The 24,956-nt window shown below is 49.4% G+C and overlaps 2 protein-coding genes across 3 annotated transcripts; one reads left to right on the plus strand and one right to left on the minus strand.

The window, feature by feature from the left end:
- Positions 1-786: 786 nt before the first annotated feature.
- Positions 787-20,544, plus strand: TM7SF2 (transmembrane 7 superfamily member 2). 2 transcript variants are annotated; one of them, XM_039481800.1, is made up of 11 exons: positions 787-891; positions 3,826-3,992; positions 4,252-4,448; positions 4,745-4,799; positions 5,145-5,339; positions 5,941-6,044; positions 13,938-14,057; positions 15,896-16,064; positions 16,518-16,598; positions 16,757-16,879; positions 20,391-20,544. In XM_039481800.1, exons 2-11 carry the CDS (start codon positions 3,935-3,937, stop codon positions 20,456-20,458), a joined length of 1,170 nt encoding a protein of 389 aa, XP_039337734.1. In that variant the 5' UTR covers positions 787-891; positions 3,826-3,934; the 3' UTR covers positions 20,459-20,544. The 2 variants fall into 2 exon arrangements, with proteins under 2 accessions (XP_039337734.1, XP_039337733.1); XM_039481799.1 differs by lacking the exon at positions 20,391-20,544 and adding an exon at positions 17,587-17,865.
- Positions 20,545-22,336: 1,792 nt separating this feature from the next.
- ZNHIT2 (zinc finger HIT-type containing 2) lies at positions 22,337-24,683 on the minus strand. The gene has a single exon (XM_039481798.1). It carries the CDS (start codon positions 24,661-24,663, stop codon positions 23,362-23,364), a length of 1,302 nt encoding a protein of 433 aa, XP_039337732.1. The 5' UTR covers positions 24,664-24,683; the 3' UTR covers positions 22,337-23,361.
- Between the last annotated feature and the right edge of the window lie 273 nt (positions 24,684-24,956).

Consider the following 24,956-nt stretch of genomic DNA (forward strand, 5'->3'; position numbering starts at 1 on the left):
ATCTACAGTGGGGTATGGAGCCAGCTAACCCATTTGTAGGACCCTAACAAATTCAGGTCCATACTGGTCAATTTCATGGTCATAATAAATTTCATGATTTCAGATATTTAAATCTGAAATGTAATGGTGCTGTAATTGTAGGGGTCATGATCCAAAAAGGAGTTGGGGGGGGTGATACTGCTACCCTGATTTCTGCGCTGTTGCTGGCGTCAGCGCTACTTTGAGAGCTGGGCGCCCAGCCAACAGTTGCCACTCTCCAGCCACCCAGCTCTGAAGGCAGCGCAGAAGTAAGGGTGGCAATACTGTGATTCCCCCCCAAAAATAACTTTGTGACCCTCCCTACAAATCCCTCTTGGGTCAGGACCCCCAATATGAGAAACGCTGGTCTCCCCATGAAATCTGTATAGTACAGGATAAAAGCACACAGAAGACCAGATTTCATGGTCTGTGGCGCGTTTTTCATGGCTGTGAATTTGGTAGGGCCCTAGTAATTTGCCCGGCCCACACAAACGCGTCTGTACCGCCCATTGCCTCATCACAGGCAGGGCTCCTGGGATGGGCAAGGCAGCCATTGCCGTGACCACAGCTCCAGGCCAGTAAGAAGAGAGCTTAGGGAGCTTGATCCACCCACTTAGTAAGCGGCTCAGAGTCATGGTGATAGGCCAGAAACTCTGGCTTTGCCCCCCCCCCTTCGGCAAAACTCCCTGCTCTCAGATTGGCTGTTTGGTGATAGTGTCAGGCTGGGACGAGGGGACGAGCTACAATTAGCTGGCGCGACAACAGCTGCTACGGGTTAAAGGGACGGGGGTGGAGCGTGCGCCTGGGAGGATTCTGGAGCCGCTGCTAGTAGCTGCGGTGTGCGCGTTGGAGAGAGGGACACCGGGCTGTCAGGTAGGACTGGGCGGCAAGGGGGGGGACGTCGGTTAGTCACACAGAGGCGGGCAGCAGGCAGAGATGCAGCTCAACATTGCTCAGAGCGTTAGAAGTGACCGGTGCTGCAGCATCTCCTATGGCTGACAAGACAGCGTGGGCTTGTAGGGCCACCGGTAACAGCCTGTGAAACCGAGAGAGCCCTGCCAGGAAGGGGGTTTCTGGAAGGGCTGGAAATTCTTCCCCTTTTGTGAATTTGGAGGGCTGGGTGCACATTGCCCAAACTTTCCCCATTGTGCGCTGGTGCCCCTTAATCCCAACCTGCGTTGCAATCCTGGGCTCCCCTCACATGCTCTGTTGGTGCTTCTCCATATCAACCTGCAGCCTCACCTGCTATTCCGGTTCTGGCCTCCCCCCCGCTCTGCCAGTGCCCCTCTGTCCTGGCCCGCAGTCCCCTGCTATTCTGTTCCTGGTCTCTGCTCCCCGTATGCAGCTCTGCCAGTGCCCCTCTGTCTTAGCCCACAGCCACCTGCTATTCTGTTCCTGGTGTCTGCACCTCTCACGCAGCTCTGCCAATGGCCCTCAACCCCACCTGCAACCCCACCTGCTGTTCCCATTATGGGTTCCTCCCTCTCAATCCTGATGTGCAGCCTCCCTGCTATCCCAGCCCTAGATCTTTCTACAAACCTACTTTAAAACAAAAAAAATGTTCTGCCAGATGACTAGGAACTCCAGAGCAGACAGGGCTATCTTCTGTCTTTAACTCTATTGCTGGAAACATTTCCAGGCCTTCTCTGCAGGGCTGCCCAGAGGGAGGGGCAAGTGGGGCAATTTGCCCCACAAGCCCTGCTCCAGCGGTAGTCCGGGTTTTCGGCCAGCATGTCGGTGGCGGGGGGGCCTTCAGTGCTGCCGAAGACGCGGAGCAACTGAAGGGCCCCCCCTGCCGCCGAAATGCCGCCGAAGACCCGGACTGCTGCCAGGTGAGTACAAGTGCCCCAGACCCCCTGAATCCTCTGGGCGGCCCTGCTTCAGCAACCTCATCTTTCCCTTAGCTATAGACCCACATTCAGTGCCCTGCTCTACCACAGGCTTCCTCTGGGACCTTGGCCAAGTTGCTTAGGCCCAGATCCTAACTCCTATTGACATAATATGTCATCCATCACCGCGGAGGAGTTTGCTGCTGCTCATATCTTAAACCTATGGAACTCCATGTTACTAGATTTTACTGAAGCAACCAGTAAGATTAAAAGAAAAATGAGTGGGAGATATGAATGACTGGGAGGGGACTGTCAAGAACCATGGGGCTGAGTTCCCTAGCTGAGGCTGGGGCTAGTGGGTTCAGCCTTCAGACAGGTTAATGAGCCCAGCTGGGCTCCAGCAAAATCACCTGATCGACCAGTCCATCCAATTGGCTGAAAGAAGCCAACAACTCTGCATTTATGCTCAACGGCAGCACAGCTTAACACTTTCACCTGCAGCTACAATTGCTCTTGTGCACAGCTTGCTGGGGATATTAGTTGGTGGCTCCTTCATGGAGCAGTGAGCATGGGCATGTACCTGGCATGGTTCACCACCTCCCCCAACACCTGCCCCTTCTGCGGCGAGAGGGAGACCCTGGTGCACATCTACTTTGAGTGCACCAGGTTGCAGCCCCTTTACTGGCTCCACCGGAACCTCCTCCTCAGGTTGTGGCTGTGCTTTTCCCCACACCTCCTGATCTGTGGCCCCATGAAGTCGCAAGACCTCCTCGTTGACCTCCTTCTGGCATTGGCCACGGTGGCCGTTCACCATACCAGGAGGAGGAAGCTGGATGGGGAGGTGCTCTGTGACTGAGGTCTATTTCTGATCCTCCCTTAGGTCACGTATCCGGACAGAGTTCCTCTGGACCAGTGGGCATTGTCCAAGGTTCTCTGCTTAGTGTTCCCCTCTGGATCCCTGCTGTTGACCCTGTGACCCTCACTCTCATCCGTGTTTTTTCATTTGTGGTCCCCTGAATTCAGCTGAGACCTGGGTCTAGTAGCTCCTCCCCTTAGGCTGGGGCGAGAGGCCTTTAGATGTGGGCAGGTAACCCACAGAGCCTTAATAGGTGCAATTGCTCCTGTGCCTGCTTGCTCCTGCCCTGTTCTGGTCCTCCTCCAGCCCACCCAACCCTGCATCCTTGCCTGGCTTCTGACTCCTGGCTCTGATTATTGGCGTCAGATTCTAGCTCTGACCATTGGCTCTGGGTAGTGGCTTCTGACTCTGACATTTGGCTCTGGCTTCTGGTGCCTGTTCCAAAGTCTAACCTCTAGGGAAGACTGCCCACGTCCTGGTCCTGCCAGGAGGTGGGTTGCCAGCAAGAGAAAAACAATCCAGGCTAAGCGACATGAGAGCCATGCCCTGTTCCCTTCCCATGATCACTGTATACACAGGAGCTGGAAACCTCAGACTCAGTTCACCTCTTTGTAGTCCTGTGACAACTCCAGCCCCAGCAGCGTAACATAGGCCTGCTCTGCACTACACGGTAGGTTGATGTAAGATGCCTTGCGTTGACCTAGCTGTGAAAATCTCATCATTTAAATTTGGCTCCCAGTGACGTAAGTTCCTCTCTGCAGTGCTTTAGGAACACCACCTCCCCGAGCAATGGAGAGCCAAGGTCGATGTAATTAGGTCGATGCAGTGTCAGTGGAGACCCTGCATTGCTTTCATTGACTGACTGGCTTTCAGGAGCTGTCCCACAATGCTCTGCATTGACAGTACAATCGATACAAGCGTCCTGGTGAGGACGCACACCGCCGACGCAAGTGATTTAATACCTGTGGTGGCTGTGTGCAGATGTAAGTTAGGTAGACATCATTTTGTAGTGTAGACATGGCCATAGGCTAAACACCCAACCCAGATCAGTGCAGGCTGTCTCTGACCCTTCCACCGCAACAACTGTCAGTGACCACTAATGACCCATGTTCTGTCCCATAGGTCCAGGATCCACAAGAACCTCTCCTGAAGGAGGAGGAAGTGACTGTGGTTTGAGAGGCTTCCTGTGGGAAGAGCTTTGTGTCTCGGCAGAGAAGGCTGGAGCACGAGGATGATGGATCGGTATAAGATCCCACGCACCAAAGAGCTGGAGTTTGGAGGGCCCCTGGGTAAGATGAGGGTGATGGGGGTTGGAAGGCAGTGGCTCACATATGCTGAAAGGCAGGGCAAACTGGAGCTGTGCACAGTGCATGCAGCTACATGGTTAGAACAGGGTGGGTCTGGGAGTCAGCACTCTTGGGTTCCCAGCTCTGCCATTGACTTACTGTGGAATCTTGTCTCTCAGGGATGCTGCTGCCTGTCACTCACCTGCAGTTCTGATCACCATGGGGATCTTGTCCCTCTAACCTCTCATTCCTCCCTCTACAGGAGCCATGATCCTCATCTTTCTCATGCCAGCTACCGTCTTCTATCTTCTGCTGACATGTCGCACTGAGAAAGCCAGCGTGCTGAACTTCCCGCCCCCGCTGCCACCCCTGAGCACCCTCTGGAGCCCCCACACCTTCCTGCTGCTCCTGGCTTGGGTGGGACTCCAGGCTGCCCTCTACATGCTGCCTATGGGGAAGGTAATGCTGCGTCAGCTTCATTGGACAGAGGGGAGGGCAGGACGTCCCCTTCCCTGCTGGATGCCATCTGCCTAATGGTGGCTATTTGGCTACCCATGGGGGATCAAGGGCACATGTGAATTGCCTGGGCCATGGCTGAACCAGATCATGGCCAGCTGGCTACACCATGTAGGCAGAGACCAAACTCAGTTCATCTACACAGTTGTGAACTGAGGCTCCAGGGAGGGTGCCGGTGAGAGGAGCTGGAGTCAAGACCAGAGAGATCAGTGTTAACTGGTTGTGTGGCTTTTCCCCAGGTCACAGAAGGGATCATCCTTCGAGACAAGAGCCGGCTCCAGTATCGCATTAATGGTGGGTGTTGGATTTTGTTAGGGAGGGGAGATAGACTATGACCCGCCCCAGAATTTGCAGCCAATCACATCACTTACTGAATTTCCTCATGGCAACAAGTAATAGTATTGGGGGGAAGTGCTGTCTATTGGGTCTGAGCAAGGGGCTAGGAGTCAGGACTCCTGGGTTCTATCCAGCTCTGCCACAGATTCCCTATGTTACCTTGGGCAAGTCCCCTTCCCTCTCCATGCCTCTATTTCCCAGAATAATAGTGCGCTGTGACTCGGGGGTGCTCAGCTAAAAAGCCACAAAGTGTTGCTGCATCTAAGCAGCATGTGTCCTGCTTTCCCTCCTCCTGCACTGCAGCTTTCCATGCGATGGGGGTCACGGCTCTGGTGGTGGGGGCTGGACTGGCAGCCGGGTTGCGCCTCAGCTACATCTATGACCACTTCCTGCAGTTGGCTTTCTCGGCCTTGCTGCTGGCCTTCGGCCTCAGCTTCCTCCTCTACTTCAAGTCCCTCTTTGCCCCAGAGACAACACTGGCACCAGGCGGGAACTCAGGTGAGTCCTTCTATACATATGGGGCACACGGACACAGGAATGATCTTGTGCATGCAGACATATACAGGTGTGCACTTCTGCATGTCTGAACACGCACAGACTGACATTTATGCACCACACACACAAGGACAGGTGTGCATGCACTAACACATAGACACTCTCTTAGTCACACAGGTCATACCTGGTGTCTCACGGGGGGGGTGCAGGGGAGAGAAGCCAGTGATGCCAGTCAGGTAAAAACTGCCAGGACTCTAGGGAGGTATCTGATCAGTTGATGAGGGTCAGAAAGGAACCACCCTTGTTGCAGGGAGTTTAACCTTCCAATGAAGCATCCAGCAACAGCACCCATTGGAAACCAGACATATCCAGATTTAGCACAGCAGGGGTGGGGATACCAAGCCAGTGGGATGGGCCCCTTGGACTGATCCGGGGTAGCAGAGAGGGGAACATACCAGACTAGATGGACCCATTGGTCTGATCTGAGGCAGCAGGGGGGATACTGGGCTGGACAGGTCTATTGGTCTGGTCCAGGGTGGCAGGGAGAGGAAGGGGGGAGTAACTATTCCCCCTTGAGGTGCCTGACTTGCTATTGGCCACACAGGGAATCCTATCTATGACTTCTTCATGGGCCACGAGCTGAACCCACGCATCGGCTCCTTCGACCTGAAGTATTTCTGCGAGCTGCGGCCAGGCCTCCTCGGCTGGGTAAGTGGGTGGGGTTTTAGGGTGCTCCCTGCTGCAGAAAGACCCTGGGGCCCATAGCTATGATGACCTTGTGAAGGCAAAGGATAATCAAACAATTTGCTGCAGGGGAACACTAGTCCCGGGGGAAGGGTTGCAAGGGGGAATTTCCCTCCGTCCAGATGGCCATGTGTAGCAGATACTATCCATAGCCAGAAATCCCAGCCTAGATGGACCCATTAGTCAGACCAAGCATGGTGGGAGGGGTGAAGAATACCAGACTAGATAAGCCCATTGGTCTGATCTGGGGCAGCAGTGAGTGTGGAATGCCAGGCATGGGTGGGCCCATTGGTCTGATGCAGGGGTAGGGGTAACCAGGCAGGATGGTTTTATCGTTACGCAGGTATGCCTTTGGTCAAATCCGGGGCAGCGAGGAGGGGAGGATACCAGGCTGGTCTGCCCCAGTATGTCAGTGAGATATTGGGGAGGTCTCACTCAAGGATGCCAATTAGGTAGGGTGGAGGAGGGGCTCCCAGGTGGAGGTCTTAACTGCACAGCATTAGTGTGGTATGAGCTTGTGTCCCCAGGGCAGGGAGTCAGTGTTTTGTTTCCAAACAGAGGCAGAGTGATTAAGAAGGGGAAAAAAAGTGACCCGGGTAACTACAGGCCTGTTAGTTTAACATCTGTAGTATGCAAAGTCATGGAAAAAATCTTAAAAGAGAGAGTGGTTCAGGAGCATGAGGCCGATGGCAACTGGGATAGATTACAGCATGGATTTACGAAAGGTAGATCGTGCCAAACCAACCTGATCTCCTTCTTTGAGAAAGTAACAGATTTTTTAGACAAGGGAAATGTGGTGGATCTAATATATCTGGATTTCAGTAAGGCGTTTGATACGGTACCGCATGAAGAATTACTGGTTAAATTGGAAAAGATGGGGATCGAAATGAAAATCCAGAGGTGGATAAGGAGCTGGTTAAAGGGGAGACTGCAGAGGGTCGTATTGAAGGGGGAACTGTCAGGTTGGAGGGGGGTTACCAGTGGAGTTCCTCAAGGTTTGGTTTTGGGTCCGATTTTATTCAATCTATTTATTGCTGACCTGGGAACCAAGAGTAGGAGTGGGCTGATAAAGTTTGCGGATGACACCAAGTTGGGAGGTATTGCCAATTCAGAAAAGGATAGGGATATCCTCCAGGGAGATTTGGATGACCTTGTAAACTGGAGTATTAGTAACAGGATGAAATTCAATAGTGAGAAGTGTAAGGTTATGCATTTAGGGATGACTAACAAGAATTTTAGTTATAAGCTGGGGACGCACCAGTTGGAAGTAAGGGAGGAGGAGAAGGACCTAGGAGTCCTGGTTGATCGTAGGATGACTATGAGTAGGCAATGTGATGTGTCCGTTAAAAAAGCTAATGCGGTCTTGGGATGCATTAGGCGAGGTATTTCTAGTAGGGATAAGGAGGTGCTAGTCCCGTTATATAAGGCGTTGGTGAGACCTCATTTGGAGTATTGTGTGCAGTTTTGGTCTCCCATGTTTAAGAAGGATGAATTCAAACTGGAACAGGTACAAAGAAGGGCCACTAGAATGATCCGAGGAATGGAAGGCCTGTCGTATGAAAGGAGACTTGAGGAGCTCGGTTTGTTTTCCTTAACCAAAAGAAGGATAAGAGGAGATATGATTGCACTCTTTAAATATATCAGAGGGATAAATACCAGGGAAGGAGAGGAATTATTTCAGCTCAGTGCTAATGTGGACACGAGGACAAACGGATATAAATTGTCAGTCAGGAAATTCAGGCTTGAAATTAGACGAAGGTTTCTAACCATCAGGGGAGTGCAATACTGGAACAGCCTACCGAGGGAAACAGTGGGGGCGAAGGACCTCCATGACTTTAAGATTAAGCTAGATAAGTTTATGGAGGAGATGGTATGATAGGATAACGGGCTTAGTCAATAGGTCAATTAAGTGCCACACTGAAGTAAATAGTACAATGGGTCAATGATATGATATAACCTTTTTCAAGAGGGTATGGCTGGAGAGTCTTGCCCGCATGCTCGGAGTTCAGCTGACTGCCATATTTGGGGTCGGGAAGGAATTTTCCTCCAGGGAAGATTGGGAGTGGCCCTGGAGGTTTTTCGCCTTCCTCCGAAGCATGGGGCAGGGGTCACTTGCTAAAGGAGTGGGTGGAGCGGCTTATGTGGCCTGCATCTTGCAGGAGGTCAGACTAGATGATCATAATGGTCCCTTCTGATCTTGAATTCTATGATTCTATGAAGATAAGAAAAGGATGGTAATTAAATTAAGGCTCTGGAAGTCCTTAGATGAGCCTGTAAAACAGGTTTCAGAGGGGCAGTCCTGTTAGTCCTTGTGGCACCTTAGAGACAATTTATTTGGGCATAAGCTTTCATGGGCTACAAACCACTTCATCAGATGCATGGAGTGGAAAATACAGTAAGCAGGTATAAATATACAGCCCATGAAAAGATGGGAGTTACCTTACCAAGTTGGGGGGTCAGTGCTAACGAAGCCAATTAAATTAGGATGGATGTTGCCCATTCCAAACAGTTGACAAGAAGGTGTGAGTATCAATAGTCTTTATTCAGGCCTAATTTGATGGTGTCAAGTTTGCAAATTAATTCCAGTTCTGCAGTTTCTCGTTGAAATCTGGTTTTGAATTTTTGTTGCTGAAGAATGGCCACTTTAAGTCTGTTATGGAGTGTCCAGGGAGATTGAAGTGCTCTCTTACTGGTTTTTTAATGTTACAATTCTTGACGTCTGATTTGTGTCCATTTATTCTTTTGCATAGAGACTATTCGGTTTGGCCAATGTACATGGTAGAGGGGCATTGCTGGCACATGATGGCATATATCACATTGTTAGATGTGCAGGTGAACGAACCCTTGATGGCGTAGCTGATGTGGTTGGGTCCTATGATGGTGTCCCTTGAATAGATATGCAGACAGAGTTGGCAACGGGATTTGTTGCAGGGGTTGGTTCCTGGGTTAGTGTTTCTGTTGTGAAGTTTGTAGTTGCTGGTGAGTGTTTGCTTCAGGTTGGGAGGGCTGTCTGTAAGCAAGGACTGGCCGGTCTCCCAAGGTCTGTGAGAGTGAGGGACTCTCCTTCAGGATAGGTTGTAGATCCTTGATGATGTGCTGGAGAGGTTTTAGTTGGGGGCTGTAGGTGATGGCTAGTGGCATTCGATTACTTTCTTTGTTGGGCCTGTCCTATAGTAGGTGACTTCTGGGTGCCTTTCTGGCTCTGTCAATCTGTTTCTTCACTTCTCCAGGTGGGTACTGTAGTTTTAAGAACGCCGGATAGAGATCCTATAGGTGTTTGTCTCTGTCTGAGGGATTGGAGCAAATGTGGTTGTATCTTAAGGCTTGGCTGCAGACAATGGATTGTCGTCTGGATGAAAGCTGGAGGAATGTAGGTAAGTATAGCAGTCAGTAGGTTTCCAGTACACGGTGATGTTTATGTGACCGTCACTTATTTGTACTTTAGTGTCCAAGAAGTGGATCTCTTTCGTGTGAATTGGTCCAGGCTGAGGTTGATGGTGGGGTGGAAATTGTTGAAATCCAGGTGGATTTCCTCAAGGGCCTCTTTCCCCTGGGTCCAGATGATGTCATCAATGTAGCACAAGTAAAGTAGGGGTGCTAGGGGAGGAGAGATGAGGAAGCGTTGTTCTAAGTCAGCCATAAAAATGTGGGGCCATGCGGGTGCCCATAGCAGTGCTGCTGACTTGAAGGCATAAACCATAAATCCTCCCCAAATCTGAAATAGTTGTGGGTGAGGACAAAGAAAGTGACAAAGCTCAGCCACCAGGTTTGCTGTGACGTTATCAGGGATACTGTTCCTGATGGCTTGTAGTCCATCTTTGTGTGGAATGTTGGTGTAAAGGGCTTCTACATCCACAGTGGCTAGGATGGTGTTTTCTGGATTGTAGTTTCCTCAGGAAGTCGGTGGTGTCTGGAAGACAGCTGGAAGTGCTGGTAGTGTAGGGCCTGAGGATAGAGTCCACACAGCCAGAAAATCCTGCTGTCAGGGTGCCAATGCCTGAGATTATGGGGCATCCAGGATTCCCAGGTTTACGGATGTGGGTGGTGATGGTGGGTGGGGGTTGAAGAGGGAATGCAGGGGACTCAGAAGAAATACAACCAATCCCTCTGAGCCAAGGTTACAGTCAGAAAAGAGGAAGATGTGAAGGGCATAAGTGAAAAGAAGGGGCCAAAACCCAGGGAAGGGATAGCAGTGGTATAAAGAAGTTCCCCCTCTACCGGTGGTACTTATGTGGCCCCATCATCGTAGTATCTGAGCACCTCACATCACAGCCCCTCAGTGAGGATGAGCAGTACTGTTATCCCCACTGTACAGATGGGGCACTGAGAGATTAACAGCTAGATTTTCAAAGGTATTTAGGCACCTAGTGGGATTTTCAAAAGCGCCTAGAAGGTTAGGTGCTGTGTAAACCCACTAGGTGCCTAGCTGCATCTTTGGGTGCCTAAAAGCCTTTGAAACTCTGCAGCTGCAAGTTTCAGCACTGTAAAGTGCCAGTGTAGACAGTGCACCAGCGCTGGGAGGCGCTACACCCCTCGTGGAGGTGGGTGTAGCTGCGACTGCACAGCCATATTAAAGCACTGCCGTGGCCAGCTCTTTAACATTGCTAGTGAAGACATGCCCATTGATTTTTAACTGAACCATTTTTTTTTCTGAGTTTGAAAAAAGGAAGGAATGAGAAAGTGTTGTATGAGTATCAGATGTGATTGTACATCAAATTTGTAGGGTTTCAGCTGCATTCAGGCCAATTCCAGAATAAAGAACAGAAATTGCATCCACATAGTGGATAAAGTTGATGATTATTGTCATGATTTGTGTTATTTGTTGGGCACCGTCTGTGTGCTCAGCACTGTTCAGAACATACCAGAAAATGTAGTCCCTGAGCCAGTGCATACAAGATGTGTAACTCGGGATAAGATGGCTCAGATATTTAAGTATGCATAGTTATTGACCTCACGTGTTCACTGTGATGTTTAAAACTGAGTGGAGGCATCGATGGCGATAGAAGTTTTACCTGTTTAAGGACTAGAATATTTGACCCTCCAACTTTCTTTCAAGAAGAAGAGCTCCCCAGAGCTCCTGTGCTTGTTTATTTTCTTTTCCTGCCTGCAGTCGCCCTGATATACCTTAGAAGCAATTTTGTCCCCAACTTTAAAACGTGGAATTTTCTTGGTGTTTGATTTAAAATAGTCTCCTGTGAAAACTGCAGCTCAATCACTGTAGTGTTATGTTTAAGAACCTTCTGGAAAGTAACTAGCCTTTAAACAGAAGTGAAAGCAGTGTTGCCAACTCTCATTATTTTGTCATGAGTCTCAGGAAAACAATAATTATCATTAAAGCCCCAGTTCCTGGAGTCAAGTGGTATGTGGTGATTTCAGCCGTCATTCTTAAAGAAAAATTAAGTTTCTAGTTCTTGTAGCTGTGGAGAAAGCTTCAGAATGTGACCCCAGTGCATCTTAAAGGCCCAAAAAGCAGAATATAAATTTAAAAAACCACCAAATCTATTATTTTTACATAGTCTCATTATTTTAAAGCCAATCTCATGACTTTTGGTGAGCCTGGTTCTTGATTTTTTTTGAACATTTGGTGTTGGCAATACTATGAAAGTGACTTCAAACTGTAGTAAAACTGACACTTTCAAGTAACTTTCTAGTCTATTATTTGTAGTGGGGTAACACCCCTAGAGCCTGAGGCAGGTGCAGTATAAATTCATGGGGCCTTGCTCTAGTACAGTGATTCCCAAACTAGGCTTCGTTAATCCCTGGGGGTTCACCAAATGTTACAGGGGGTTCTTGGGGTGGGTGGGGGGGATTCCCTAATGGCAGACAGAGCTGTCCTTAGGGACCCTAGTCAGCACAGAGCCAGCAGCCCGGAGCCCCTGGACTTCCAAGAGCTAAGCAGATCAAAGCAAGCATGTCTCACACTGAGGAGATATAAACTTCAAGAGTCCATGTACAAAATGGAAAGGGAGGTGGGTATTTTTTGCTGTTTTTAAAATTAAATAGGCAGCTAGTATTGTTTTTTAAATTATTATGAAGAACAAGTTTAAGCTTTGTTGTAACATGTGTTGTTTGCCTGGAGTGCTCAAGACCTGAATGCTTGTGTAGGAGGAACTCTTTGAGTTGGCTTCTTAAATACCTCCATGCTGTTTCACATCTGATACTCCTTGATGAAACATAGGAGCCTTGTCTTATAGCAAGCTTATTCAAAGTGATACAAGCGACGAAAGTGAGATCTTGGAAGAGTGTTGCCATTTTCATAATGTAATAAAAATACTGTAATGATAAATAATTAATAATAGTGTGTAATAAGCATGTTATTAAAAACATTGTATATTAAGATCACTGCTTTTATAATTTATACTCAGGTAAAGGAGAAAATCCTGGAAATATTCATTTTTAGGAGGGGGTTAACAAGACTTGACATTTTAGTGAAAGGGGGTTCACGGGTTGTTAAAGTTTGGGAACCACTGCCCTAGTAGGATGTTTCCAAAAGTTAAATGATCTATTCCAAGCGTGATGAACTGCCAAAAAAAAAAAAAAAAGTGATAGAAAGTAATCTAGATTTTTCTACAATTGTTTCAATTGTATTCAAGAGTTAGTAACAAATTAAGAATACAGTAACTTTTCACTTAACATTGTAGTTATGTTCCTGAAAAATGAAACTTTAAGTGAAACAATGTTAAACTAATCCAATTGTCCCATAAGATATAATATAAATGTGGGGGGTTAGGTTCCAAGAAAAATTTTTTTGGGCCAGACAGAAGGCATTATACTGTATACTGTACTGTGTTTGGGAAGTGCTCCTGGCTTACCCCACACAGGCACAGCCCGCTGCAGGCAAGGATGCTAGGAAGCACCTTTGCTGCAGCAGCAGCAGCTTCCCTGGAGAACAGGCTCGGATTTTGCTGGGAATGCTCCAGGCCTGCCTCTTCCGGTCCCTGCTCCACTCCAGGCCCACCTCTTCCCACCCCCTCACTCCACCTCCTCTCCAGAGCATGCCACATCCCTCACCCCTAAGGTCCTAAGCGCCTGCCCCTCCCTCCCAGAAAGTCCTAAGCGCAAAGTGCTGGGAGGGAGGGGAAGGAGCAGGAAAGCCCCGTGTCTCCACTCCTCCCCCTTCCTCCCAGAAAATCCTAAGCACCACCAAACAGCTGTTTAGCGGCGCTTAGGATTTTCTAAGAGGGAGGGGGAGGAATGGAGATGCCGCACTTCTCCTGCTCCTCCCGCTCCCTCCCAGAAAGTCCTAAGCTCCAGGGGGGGAAGTGCTGGGAGGGAGGGGGAGGAGGTGGAGAAGCGGAACTTGTGCAATGCTCCCTTGTAAAGTCGCTGCTCTTCCACAGAATCTTGCAAGCAGGCAGCCAAATGACAGTATAAGAGAGCATTGCACAACTTTAAATGAGCATGTTCCCTAATTGAGCAGGAACGTAACATTGAAACAACGTTAAGTGGGACAACCTTAAATGAGGAGTTACTGTATACATTAAAATTTTAAACCTAACCAGCGTCCCTTCAGTGACTTGACACAAGATGTCAGAACATGTTAGTAGTATTGCTGAGTGGGTCTAATATTTATTTATTTTTTATATAGGAATTAGAAATTATCTGACAGGAACACTGTATATAAGCTATCATTTGCAAAAAAACAAAACCAAACCCAAGAGTTTATAGGTGCTCAAGTAGCCTCTGGAATCGCAGTTAAATTTGCCCCCTCCCTTACCAAAATCTGAAATGGCACTCCTGGTCCACTCAGCAATCAGGTGTTTTTCTCTGGGCAGACAGGGTGCTGGGGCCAAGGGAAGGAGCAGGGAGGGAGGCAGGTCTTCTCCAAACTCCACCTGACAGCTCCCCTCCTGCCAGGCACTGGTGAACATGGCCATGCTGATGAAAGAGACTGAGCTGCGGGGCAGCCCCTCGCTGGCCATGCTCCTGGTCAATGCCTTCCAGCTGCTGTATGTGGTGGATGCACTTTGGAATGAGGTGAGTCACTCCCACATCCCTGGCTTAGCCTTGGCTTGGGATCTGCAATGGCCTAGGGGCTACAAAGGGAACCTTAGGGGAGGCCTCCTGGGTTCCCTTCCCATGTCTGGGAGGAGGGTGGAGTCCAGTGGTTCGAACAGGGGGGCTGAGATTGAGGACCCAGTTCTGAGAAGGGAGTGGGGATTGGGGATTTAAAGCACAGATATGGCCAGGGTGGATTGATTTAATTTAAATAATTGATTATAGTCAAGTTTTGCATTTGTACTTCATAGTAATTTTTCCTAACAAAAGGTTGATTTTCACTGGTGGGTAACTATTAAAACATGTTAATTTGCAACCAAACATACCCTGACTTTATACTAAATTTGGTAGTTCTTTTTGCTAACCAGGAGGACACAATATATCTCTACACATTTGAGTAATTATATACTTTACATGTATTCTGATTTTTACATTTTTATTATGTTAGAAAATGGTGAATGTTGTATATATTTACAATATGATGATTAATGTTTTACTTGCAATTTGTGTCCAGCTCTATTTGGATGGAAATTAAAATTCAATAAAAAATCCCCAGAAACAGCATGTTAGGATTTTTAATAAAATAAAACTACTTTGTGTGCTAATATACTTTTTAAAAGTTTATAAATAAATGTGTTCTATTTAAAACTGATTGTATTAAACAAAGGAAGTAGCATCTATAGTCAGTGAATTGTTTCTGGTCACCATGTCATTCAAAGGTTTTAGAACTAGTAGATCTCATCCTCTCACAAATAGAGGCAAGTCTTATCTTACGCGGGGGTTCTATTCCGCGATTAGTGCGTAAAGTGAAAACCGCGTATAGTCAAAATTACATCCTCAAGCCCTTTAAATCCCCGCCCGCAGTTCTGGTGGCTGGGCGGGGGCCGGCATTTAAAGGGCTCCTCTGGGCTTCCTGCCGCAGCGGGGAGCCCGGAGGAGCCCTTTAAATGCCAGCCCCGGCCTGGCTGCGGGAGCTGCGGGTGGGATTTAAAGGGCTCCACCGGGCTTCCCGCTGCGGTGGGGAGCTTGGAGGAGCCCTTTAAATGCCACCCGCGGCTTTGGCAGCTGGGATGGGTCCGGCATTTAAAGGGCCCGGAACTCCACGGTGGCTGGAGCCTTGGGCCCTTTAGTTCACCCCAGGGGCTACCAGCCACCTCTGCAGCTGGGAGCCCCCTGGGTGATTTAAAGGCCCTGGGACTCCCAGCCACAGCTGGTGCCCCAGGGCCTTTAAATCTTGTGGCCAGGCCTCTTCCATGTGTGGCCACGCCCCCCCCCCCCCCCCCCGGACTTCAGTTGTACAGCGTAAAGCTGAAATCGCACATGTTAAATGCATGTAAGTTGCGACAGACCTGTAGTTTTTCTTCATAGATTGGAAGAGGAAAAACAAGCTTTCCTGCCTGTTCAACTCCCAATTGATTTCTTAACTTCAAATGAACTAGTCACTGAACTGATTTAGTTGAATAAAAGGAAATGAAATTAAAATATTCTCTCTGCACCTGCAGAAGAGACTACTGCCAACAGTTGAAAGGTGGTTTAGTGCTTCAACAAACTCTGGTTCCAGGTGCCTAGCCAGTGATGTCAAGCAATTCTGTGTGTTCACTTTCTTTAAACTTGGCAGTAAATGTGTCCTGCTTAATATTTTTTATTTATTTATTTTTGTATTTAAATTATTTATTAGTTTACAGCATGGTTAGGCCTTAGCGTAGGTTGTTTATTTCAAATTTAATTTTAAATAGATTTAGGGTTTTTTAAATACTTAAATTTTGTTTAGCACTGATTTTTATCCATGCTGGATGTGGCTCCTCTGTGTCCTGCAGGAGGCCATCCTCACCACCATGGACATCGTACATGATGGGTTTGGCTTCATGTTGGTCTTTGGGGACCTGGCCTGGGTGCCCTTCACCTACAGCCTGCAGGCCTACTTCCTTGTCAACCACCCCCAGAAGCTAAGCCTGTCCATGGCTGTTGGGATCCTCTTGCTCAATGGTGAGGCTCAGGTGATTCCCTCTCACATACCAGACCAATAGGCTCATTCAGTGCCATATCTCTCCTCTTCCCACCCCACCCCCCAATCAGATCAATGGATCTACCTAGTCAAGACCAATAAGTGGAGTATACCTCCCACTTTACCCCATGACCCCATCTATCACAGTATCTCTTACCCTCCCACACACGCTTCCTGCCTCACCAACCCTACAACTCACCTTGCTGTACAATGGAGTGAAATCTCTTACTGACCAGCCCCAAGCCACACCCTGAAGCATGAGGATTGAAAGCCCTGCTCAATGCCACCCCGAGCCAGCATCCACCACCATTGTCATTCATCCCTTTGTCCTCTCAAGAGCAATCTGTTTTCATACAAATCCATGGCAGAAGTGCCAGTATCCCCATGCCTAGAGTTCCCACAGCCTATCCTCATTCTGGTTCTCTTCTTGGCAGGTTTGGGCTACTGCATCTTCCGCAGTGCCAATTCCCAGAAGAACACTTTCCGAAGGAACCCCAATGATCCCAGAGTAACTGGTGAGCTGCAGCTGCCTCTTGGATGGGGAGTTATATGGGGGACTTAGAGTGAAGGAGTCTAGAGTGGGAGAAGAAGGGGATGCTAATGGAGGGTTAGCTAATGGGAGGGAGGGGGAGGAATGGATGCCATGTGGGTAATGCTCTTCTCCTCCTCCCAGGTCTCAAAACCATCCCCACAGCCACGGGCCGGCGTCTCCTGGTGTCTGGGTGGTGGGGGTTTGTGCGCCACCCCAACTATCTGGGGGATATCATCATGGCTCTGGCCTGGTCGCTGCCCTGTGGTGAGTCTAAATCCTGCCTGGAGGGAGTCTGTGAAGGCTAGCAAGGAGGTGTTGGGGCATGGGGGGTGGGGGTTGTGTCCTTCTCCTGCCCCCAGCATTGGTGTACCACTGGGACCTGTGCCTTTAGGGCATGCAGGGCATCTCCCTACTGCCCCTCTGCAGTGGAGGCAGGGCAGCATCTCTCTAGCCCTCAGGGCAGTGGTGTCTGCCTTGGGCACCCATTGTGTCTTTCACGAGCTACATCGAGGGTGCCCGCTCTGGCCCAACATCCCAGTCATGTCCCTAGCAGATGGCACCAATGTGCTGCCCCATACTCCAGCCAGAGGTCACGTAGAAGGCACCTGGTCTGGTTGGCCTGAGGTCCCAGGTGGAAGGCTCTGGTCACACCTTCCAGTGTATCATTAACATGGGAGTGGGGAGGAATCTACGCCCTAGACAAGCTTGCTCAGCACTCAGGCTATCCACTAGAACAGTGGTTCTCAACCTGTTTACCATTGTGGGCAACATATGCAGCTCTCTGTTATGTGGGCTGCCTCCACACAATATATATACTGCCTGTAAGGCCCTGAGAATGTCACATGGGCCACAGCTGTGTGCTAATTAGGACACAAGCAGCCTGTGGGTTAAGAACCATTGCACTAGAAGGTCCTAGAAGAAGGGCCCATGGCCTCTTCTCCTCATGCCCCATGTCTCTCCCACCCCCTCAGGCCTGACACATGTCCTGCCCTACTTCTACGTCTTCTATTTCACCGTGCTGCTGATTCACCGGGAGGCTCGGGACGAGCACCAGTGCCTGCGGAAATATGGGCTCGCCTGGCAGGAGTACTGCCGGCGAGTTCCCTACAGGATCTTCCCTTACCTTTACTGAGATGTGGCCCAGCACACCATGCCCCATGCAGACCCAGGCACAACAGCTCACATCTGCCCACCACTGCTCCAAAGGCTGGCAGGACACTAGCCTCTGTCCTCACCACTGGGGCACGTTGTCATCCCCAGAGGTCTCCAGCTGGAGGTGCGGGCTCTGGGGTGGGACTGGGGATGAAGGGTTTGGTGTGTAGGAGGGTGTTCCAGGCTGGGACTGAGAGGTTTGGAATGTGAGAGGGGACTCCAGGCTGGGGCAGGGAATTGGGACACAAGGGGTGAGGGATCCGGCTGGGGGTGCAGGCTCTGGGGTGGAGCTGGGGATGAGGGGTTTGGGAATCATTAAGAAAGGGATAGATAATAAGACAGAAAATATCATGTTGCCTCTATGTAAATCCATGGTACGTCCACCTCTTGAATACTGTGTGCAGATATGGTCACCCCATCTCAAAAAATATATGTAGGAATTGGGAAAAGGTTCAGAAAAGGGCAAAAAAAATGATTAGGGGTATGGAACGGCTGCCATGTGAGGAGAGATTAATAAAACTGGGACTTTTCAGCATGGAAAAGAGAACTAAGGGGGATATGATAGAGGTCTATAAAATCATGACTTGTGTGGAGAAAGGAAGTAGTATTTATTCCTTCTCATAACACAAGAACTAGGGATCACCAAATGAAATTAATGGGCAGCAGGTTTAAAACAAACAAAAGGAAGTATTTTTTTCACACAACGCACAGTCAACCTTTGGAACTCCTTGCCAGAGGATGTTGTGAAAGGTAACACTGTAACAGGGTTCAAAAAAGAACTAGTAAGTTCCTGGAGTATAGGTCCATCAATGGCTATTAGCCAGTAGGGGCAGGGATGGTGTCACTAGCCTCTCTTTGCCAGAAGCTGGGAATGGGCGACAGGGGATCGATCATTTGATGATTACCTGTTCTGTTCATTCCCTCTGGGGCACTTGGCATTAGCCACTGTCAGAAGACCAGATACTGGGCTAGATGGACCTTTTTGGTCTGACCCAGTATGACCATTCTTATGTATAACAAAACCCACGTTTTCATAACAGCACTAGATGTCTGAGCTGCATTCCTCTGTGCTTCACTCGAGCTTAAAGCATTGCCTTCTGTGAGGGACCACGATGGAGCTTACTGCACGATTGGTAATGCTTTAATGAAAGAATCTAACAATATCGCAACCACTACAGTTGGCTGCAAGCTCATTGCAGGCTTCACTCTGGACATCTGAGAAGGGAGGGTGCCTGAATTCTCTTCTGCTGCTGTAAGGAGGTGCAAGCCCACAGCAGAAAGGTCAGCCCAACAGATGCATGGGTCATGATGAGATAGAGGGTTTGTCTTCACTGCAACAGTTAGCTCAAATGAGTACACTGGAGTTACTCTCACTTGAACTCGACTAGAGTGTGTCTACACTGCAATCGGACGTGTGAGTGCAGCCTAGACTGGCATAGCCACACTAGCTTTACTCTAGCTAGCATGGCTAAAAATAGTGTGGATGCACAGGCTTGTACGGTATGTGCTGCTGCATCTTCACTATTTTTAGCCATGCTAGCTAGAGTAAAGCTAGTGCAGGTATGTCCTGCCCCAAGCTGCAGTCATGCCTCCGAAAGCAGTGTAGACATACACTGAGAGCAACTGCACCATGAAACAATACTGGAGCTGTACAGAGTGATTAGATTAGCAGTTGATGTGCTGCTGTAACTCAAGCTGTTGCATTACTAGCTTGAGTGGCAGCAGCCCTCCAGCTTCAACCTCCATCCCCTTGCAAGCCAGTTAGCTTGATTTTAAAGCACCATTTAATTAATGTTAGAGATTTCTGTGCGGACAGGAGTCCGGTTAGGAGCAAGAGTTGAGTTAAACCTTGAGCGAACACCAAAAAGAAGACAAGCCCCAAAGAGAGAGTGTCACAGCTGGGAGTTTGTTTTGGCTTGAAATGGAATACAAGTTTGGTTTGCTGTGTCTGTAAGGGCCTGATTATTTGAAGGACTGGGGAATGCTGGAGTGTGGTTCTGGACAATGCACTGATGTGACAATGATTTTATTAAAAATATATTAAATGCAGTCTCCATCTGTGTTCAAAGTCAATTGTTTGCAATGCTTTTGAGGGCTAGATGAGCAAAATGTCGATCTTAAATACAGGAAACAATCAACCAAATAGACAATACTCCTTTTAGGGGGAGTCTGCTCCAGGACCTCCCTCCCCTGATGGGTACAGGGCCAGCTCTAGGCCCCATCTCAGCAAACAGGTGCTTGGGGTGGCCAAGGGGAAGGGGCAGCAAGTCGGGCTCTGTGGCGGCAATTCAGCAGTGGTCCCTCGGTCTCTCTCAGAGAGGACCTGCTGCTGATGATCATGATTGTGGCTTGCTTTCCTCCCTCCCTCCTGCTGTTTGGGGCAGCAAAAACCCTGGAGCTGGCCCTGGATGGGTAGAAACCTTCTTCTCATTTCCAGCTTCAGTTCATTCCTGGACATCTTATCCCTATTTGTTCTTGTGCCAACATTGTCCTTTAGCTTCAATAGCTCTTCTCCCTCCCAGGATTTACCCCTTTTGTGTATTTATAGAGTGTGATTAAATCTCCTCTCATCTTTTAATGGCCAGGCTAAACAAACCCAGCTCTTTCCGTCTCCTTTCCTAAGGTCGCCTCTCCACTCCACTCATCAACCTAGGAGCTCTTTTCTGCACCTGGGGCTGTTTGAATATCTGACAGACAGGGCTTTTCAGCCTAGCAGAGGAAGGTAGAGCAAGAGCCAGTGGCTGGAAGTTGATTTATTTCAAGATTACATTTGTCTAACTTCAATTTCCTAGTAGGGAGGGTGAGTAAACACAGGAACAGATCACCAGGGGAGCATGGGCTGGCCACCACCTGGAGTCTTTAAAGCAAAACTAGATCTCTTTCCAAAACACAAGCTTTAATCCAGTTTCTGGGGGAAATTCTATAGCCTGTCTGGGGGAGGATGGGGGAAAAATCAGATTGGATGATCACAATGGTCCCTTCAGACCTTAGGTCCATGCCAGGCTTACAGGGCTCAATTGTGTACCAACATAAAAGGGCACATCTACAGTGTAGTTTCAACTGCGCAAAGTGGTTGTGGGATATGGGACATTCAGAAAGGCCGCAGGCTATGAAGCCAGGGAAGGGCCAGCAGCGGTCAGGAAAACTCTGCAGACTGATACAGAACGGTATCTGTATGGAACACGTTATTCTGATTCCCTCAGGTCCCATAGCCAAGGATTAGGTGTTTATGGCCATGTGGCTTAGAGGACTGGGACTCAGCAGACTGGGGTTCTAGTCCCAGCTCTGCCGCTGGCCTGCTGGATGACCTTCAGTGACACATTTCCCTCCTTGTGCCTCTGTGTATCTTAAGGTACATCTATACTGTGATAAAAAAACCAAACAGGGCACAGTGTCTTAGGTCAGCTGACTCGGATTCATGGCGCTTATGCTACGGGGCAATAAAGTTACCGTGTAGACTCTTGGGCTGGAGCCCAGGCACTGAGATCCCAGTGAGTGGGGAGGGTCTCAGAGCCCAGGCTCCAGCCCTAGCCTGAACATCTACCCTGCAATTTTATAGCTCCACAGCCCTACCCCAAGTCAGGTGACCTGGAGCAGCTACAGCTGTGACACAGATCTTTTATAACAGAGTAGATGTAGCCATATCCGAGGACCTTACAACCTTTAGTGCATTTATCCTCATAACGCCACTATGGGGTAGGGCAGTGCTATTATCCCTATTTTATTTGAGGAAACTGAGGCACAGAAAGGCTAAGTGACTTGCCCAAGGTAACATACGATGTCTGTGTCAGAGCAGGGAGTTGAACCCACGTCTCCTGAATCATAGGCTAGTGCCCAAACCAAATGGAGTTCTCAACTCATAGGGCCACACTCCACCCAGGATAGGTTAATGCTAGTTCGAAGCTTACACCTTAACCCGTCTTTGGTTGGGCAAAGGAATTTGAGGTAGGAGGTGAGTTGCAGTCAGTTGGATACCAGTATAAGAGCTAGGTATTATTTTAAATTCATACACATTCTACTGGATTGAGCCCCAGACCATCCATGACTTCTCCCTTCCCCACCGATTCTTCCTCACTCAACCAACCCACCGCAAATAAAATGCCCCATTGTTCTCAATCCATAGCTGGCTCTCAGCCCCAAGCAAACGAACAGATAGGCTGTGCTGCATGTCCTGAAGGGCTACAAGTTCAAGCTCTCTCACACCAATACCTTAGGGTATCATTCTATGAAGCCTGACACCCATCACTGGCCCCATAGGACAGAGTGTAAAGACTACAGTGTTAGAACTAATCACACCAAGCCAATGGGATTTAGGGACACCAGTAGCTTTCCAAAAATATTTAGGGGACAACACCCCTCTCCTTGAGGCACATAATATTCACCGGTGACATTCTAGGACAGTTTGGAAATGGGCCTATTTTCCAACAATCCTGCAAACCCTTAGTCAAAGTCCCATGCTTTGCATTCTGTGTCACTGATAAAATGAAACACACCTTTTGCAGACAACACATTATTAGACTGCAGAAGTCATTGCCACGGGAAGTCATTGAGTTGAAGAATTCAGCAAGATTCAAATAGGAATAAACTATTTATATGGATATCAAGAATATCCAGTTGTCATAATTCAAAACAACATTATGGAAGAAATATTAAACCGTGCTATTCAGGTCTTAAGGCCAGTCTAACTCCCACAGAGCTGCAAGGGCAGATTACACTACATCTGCCTACTGTGGGGTTCTTACGCCTTCCTCTGAAGCATCTGGGGCAGGCCACTGTCACAGACAGGATCCTGAACTAGATGGATCACGGGTCTCATCCAGGCCAGCTATTCTTACATTCCTACCACAATGATCAGTTAGAATAGCGTAGAGAGCTAAATAAACATTAACTAGACAAGGCGATGTACATTAAAATATCAGATTTTAAAAATACCTGATACTCATTTCACTCTCTCTCCTGCCACTGTCTCTCACTCTGTGAGCTGTGAATGGGTCTGGCCTCTCTCTCAACAGGAGCTGTCTTTTTAGTTATTTCCAGCTGAAGCTCCAGTCTAATGATGCAGATTGGGACTCAGGAATACATCTCCCCTATTAATGCACAGGAAAGCAAGGACTTTTCATGGTCTGTCACTGCTGTTAATTTGACTGTGGTTTATAACAGTTGAAAGGATGCAGAGTATGTTTGTCCTTACAATGCTAGTTTTCTAGTTTGTAGCAACTCTAGCTATGGGGGTGTCTAGCTGTCCTTTTATTGATGATTTCTGCAAAAATCTGTATGTGGTGGGATACAAAACACAGTGCATGGGACTCTGTGACTGGCTAGCGGTTTCTGCAGCACCAGTGGAAAACACATCAACTTTGAAACCACCAAAATAACAGCCAATGCTTTAAGTGCATGGAACACACCAAGGGTCCCACCGAATGGAAGACAGGAATGTACACAGCCAGCTGCCTTGCTCTTTTTATTGCAACAGGTCAACTCCCTAGAAACCAGATCAACATTTGTGCCAAGACTCAGTGTGGTGGATTTATCCAAAATAGCTATTGACCAAGAGAGGGTTCATTCACTTTTCCCCACTTGAAAAGTTCCAGCTATCAGTCTAACTCCTCAATCAATGGCTTTTTTGCAGGGGGCAGTTTCCCACCCCACATCTTCTGCAGTTCTTTGGTAACTACATCCACCTCTTTGACTGCCTCCAAATGGGTTTTATATTCCCTTTGTACCTCTAGGGCCAGGACAGTCAAAGATTCCTGGTTGTCATTGACCCAGGAGAGCAAAAATTCACACTTTTTCTTGGCACCATACACCCTGGGCCGCTCCTCTGTTGGCACCAGTTTCTTGGCCTTGCCCAGCAGCCTGGCAAGATGGGAGAGGGCTGCCAAGCTGAAGCCTTTCTGCTTGGCTTGATTCTCCCCCATGAGGATCTGGGCCACTGCCATCATAGCACCTGCATTCCCCAAGGGGCACTCAGGGTACCGGCTGGCTGTCACTGCCTGGAGGGCAGCCTGCAGCGCCTCTGCTGTGGAGTGGAAGACCTGCCTGGCACCCAGTGCCCCGGAGACATCCAGGACCATGTCAGAGAACTCAGACAGCAGCTCATCTTCACTCAAGTCCCCATGGTAGAGGGTGAGGGCGAAGACGTAGGCATAGAGGACATTAGGCAGCTGGAAGCACACCAGGGGTGAGGCTGGGCTGCAGATCAGGGAGCTCAGTGGTGGAATGGATGCAGGCACAGCAGGCACTGGGCTTGGCATTTCTTCAGGCTGCTGGGTGGGTGCCACGCCTGAGCTCTCCTCTGGCTGCCGGGTGCCCGTGGGGGGGTAAGCACCTTGGGGTATTGGTGGATGATGGCTGGATGCTGAGCCTGGTGTCTTCTTCTCTGGTTTCTGGGTGCCCGCAGGGGGCTGGGTATCCCCAGCTTCCTGGGCACCCTCAGCACCCCCCAGCTCCTGGACCAGTCCCCGGCCCCATCCCCGCCACCAGGGCCTCCAGGGGGGCAGGAAGGTTCCAATCTCCCCGCTGCTCAGCAGGCGCTGGAAGGCGGCCTTTTCGGCCGGACTGAGCCGCTCCCACAGACCGTCGTCCTGGTCCTCCAGGTCGCGGCCTAGCTGGGGCTCCGCATCCTCGAGCTCGCGTAGCTCCCGCAGCCGGAGCAGCGCCTCTTTCAGGCGGGTCCGGGAGGCCGGGTCCCCCCGCTGGCCCTGGAGCCGGAGCAGCAGCTGCCGGCGGTGGAAAGCCTCGGCGCAGGCCCCGTGGCCCCGGTAACAGGGCACCGAACAGAAACGCACGTTACAGCGGGGGCACGTGTAGGGGGCCCGCTCCTGCAGGCACAGACCGCAGGGCTCGGCCGCCTCCATCTTAGCTGCGCTCGGGTCTTCCCGCCACCACTCGGGCATTTCCGCCTCGGCCGCATGTTCGGTTCGGCTATTTCCGCCGGAAGCGCTCGTACAACTTCGGGCAATTCCGCCCAAGATTCGGAAACTCTCGGGCGTTTCGCCTCTTCAGCTGCGGAACTCCACACGCGTTCGGCTGTCTCCGGCATAAGGGTCGCGCAGTTCCAGGGCATGACAGGCTGCGGCATGGTGGCCCCCCTGCCCTTACAAAGCTGGCACCTCGAGCTGACTAATCCCTGCATTGATCACCCCCCCCCCTCTTGTCACTACCCTGTTAGAAAATGAGCCTGCTCCAC

The sequence above is a fragment of the Mauremys reevesii genome, linkage group 7 (assembly GCF_016161935.1).
Source record: "Mauremys reevesii isolate NIE-2019 linkage group 7, ASM1616193v1, whole genome shotgun sequence".
Taxonomy (NCBI): domain Eukaryota; kingdom Metazoa; phylum Chordata; order Testudines; family Geoemydidae; genus Mauremys; species Mauremys reevesii.

Coding starts and splice junctions, on each gene's coding strand:
- ZNHIT2 (XM_039481798.1), bottom strand. CDS start 24,663: ATGCCCGAGTGGTGGCGGGAAGACCCGAGCGCAGCTAAGATGGAGGCG.
- TM7SF2 (XM_039481799.1), top strand. CDS start 3,935: ATGATGGATCGGTATAAGATCCCACGCACCAAAGAGCTGGAGTTTGGA. Junction 3,993..4,251: donor GGAGTTTGGAGGGCCCCTGG/GTAAGATGAGGG, acceptor CTCCCTCTACAG/GAGCCATGATCCTCATCTTT. Junction 16,599..16,756: donor CAATGATCCCAGAGTAACTG/GTGAGCTGCAGC, acceptor TCCTCCTCCCAG/GTCTCAAAACCATCCCCACA.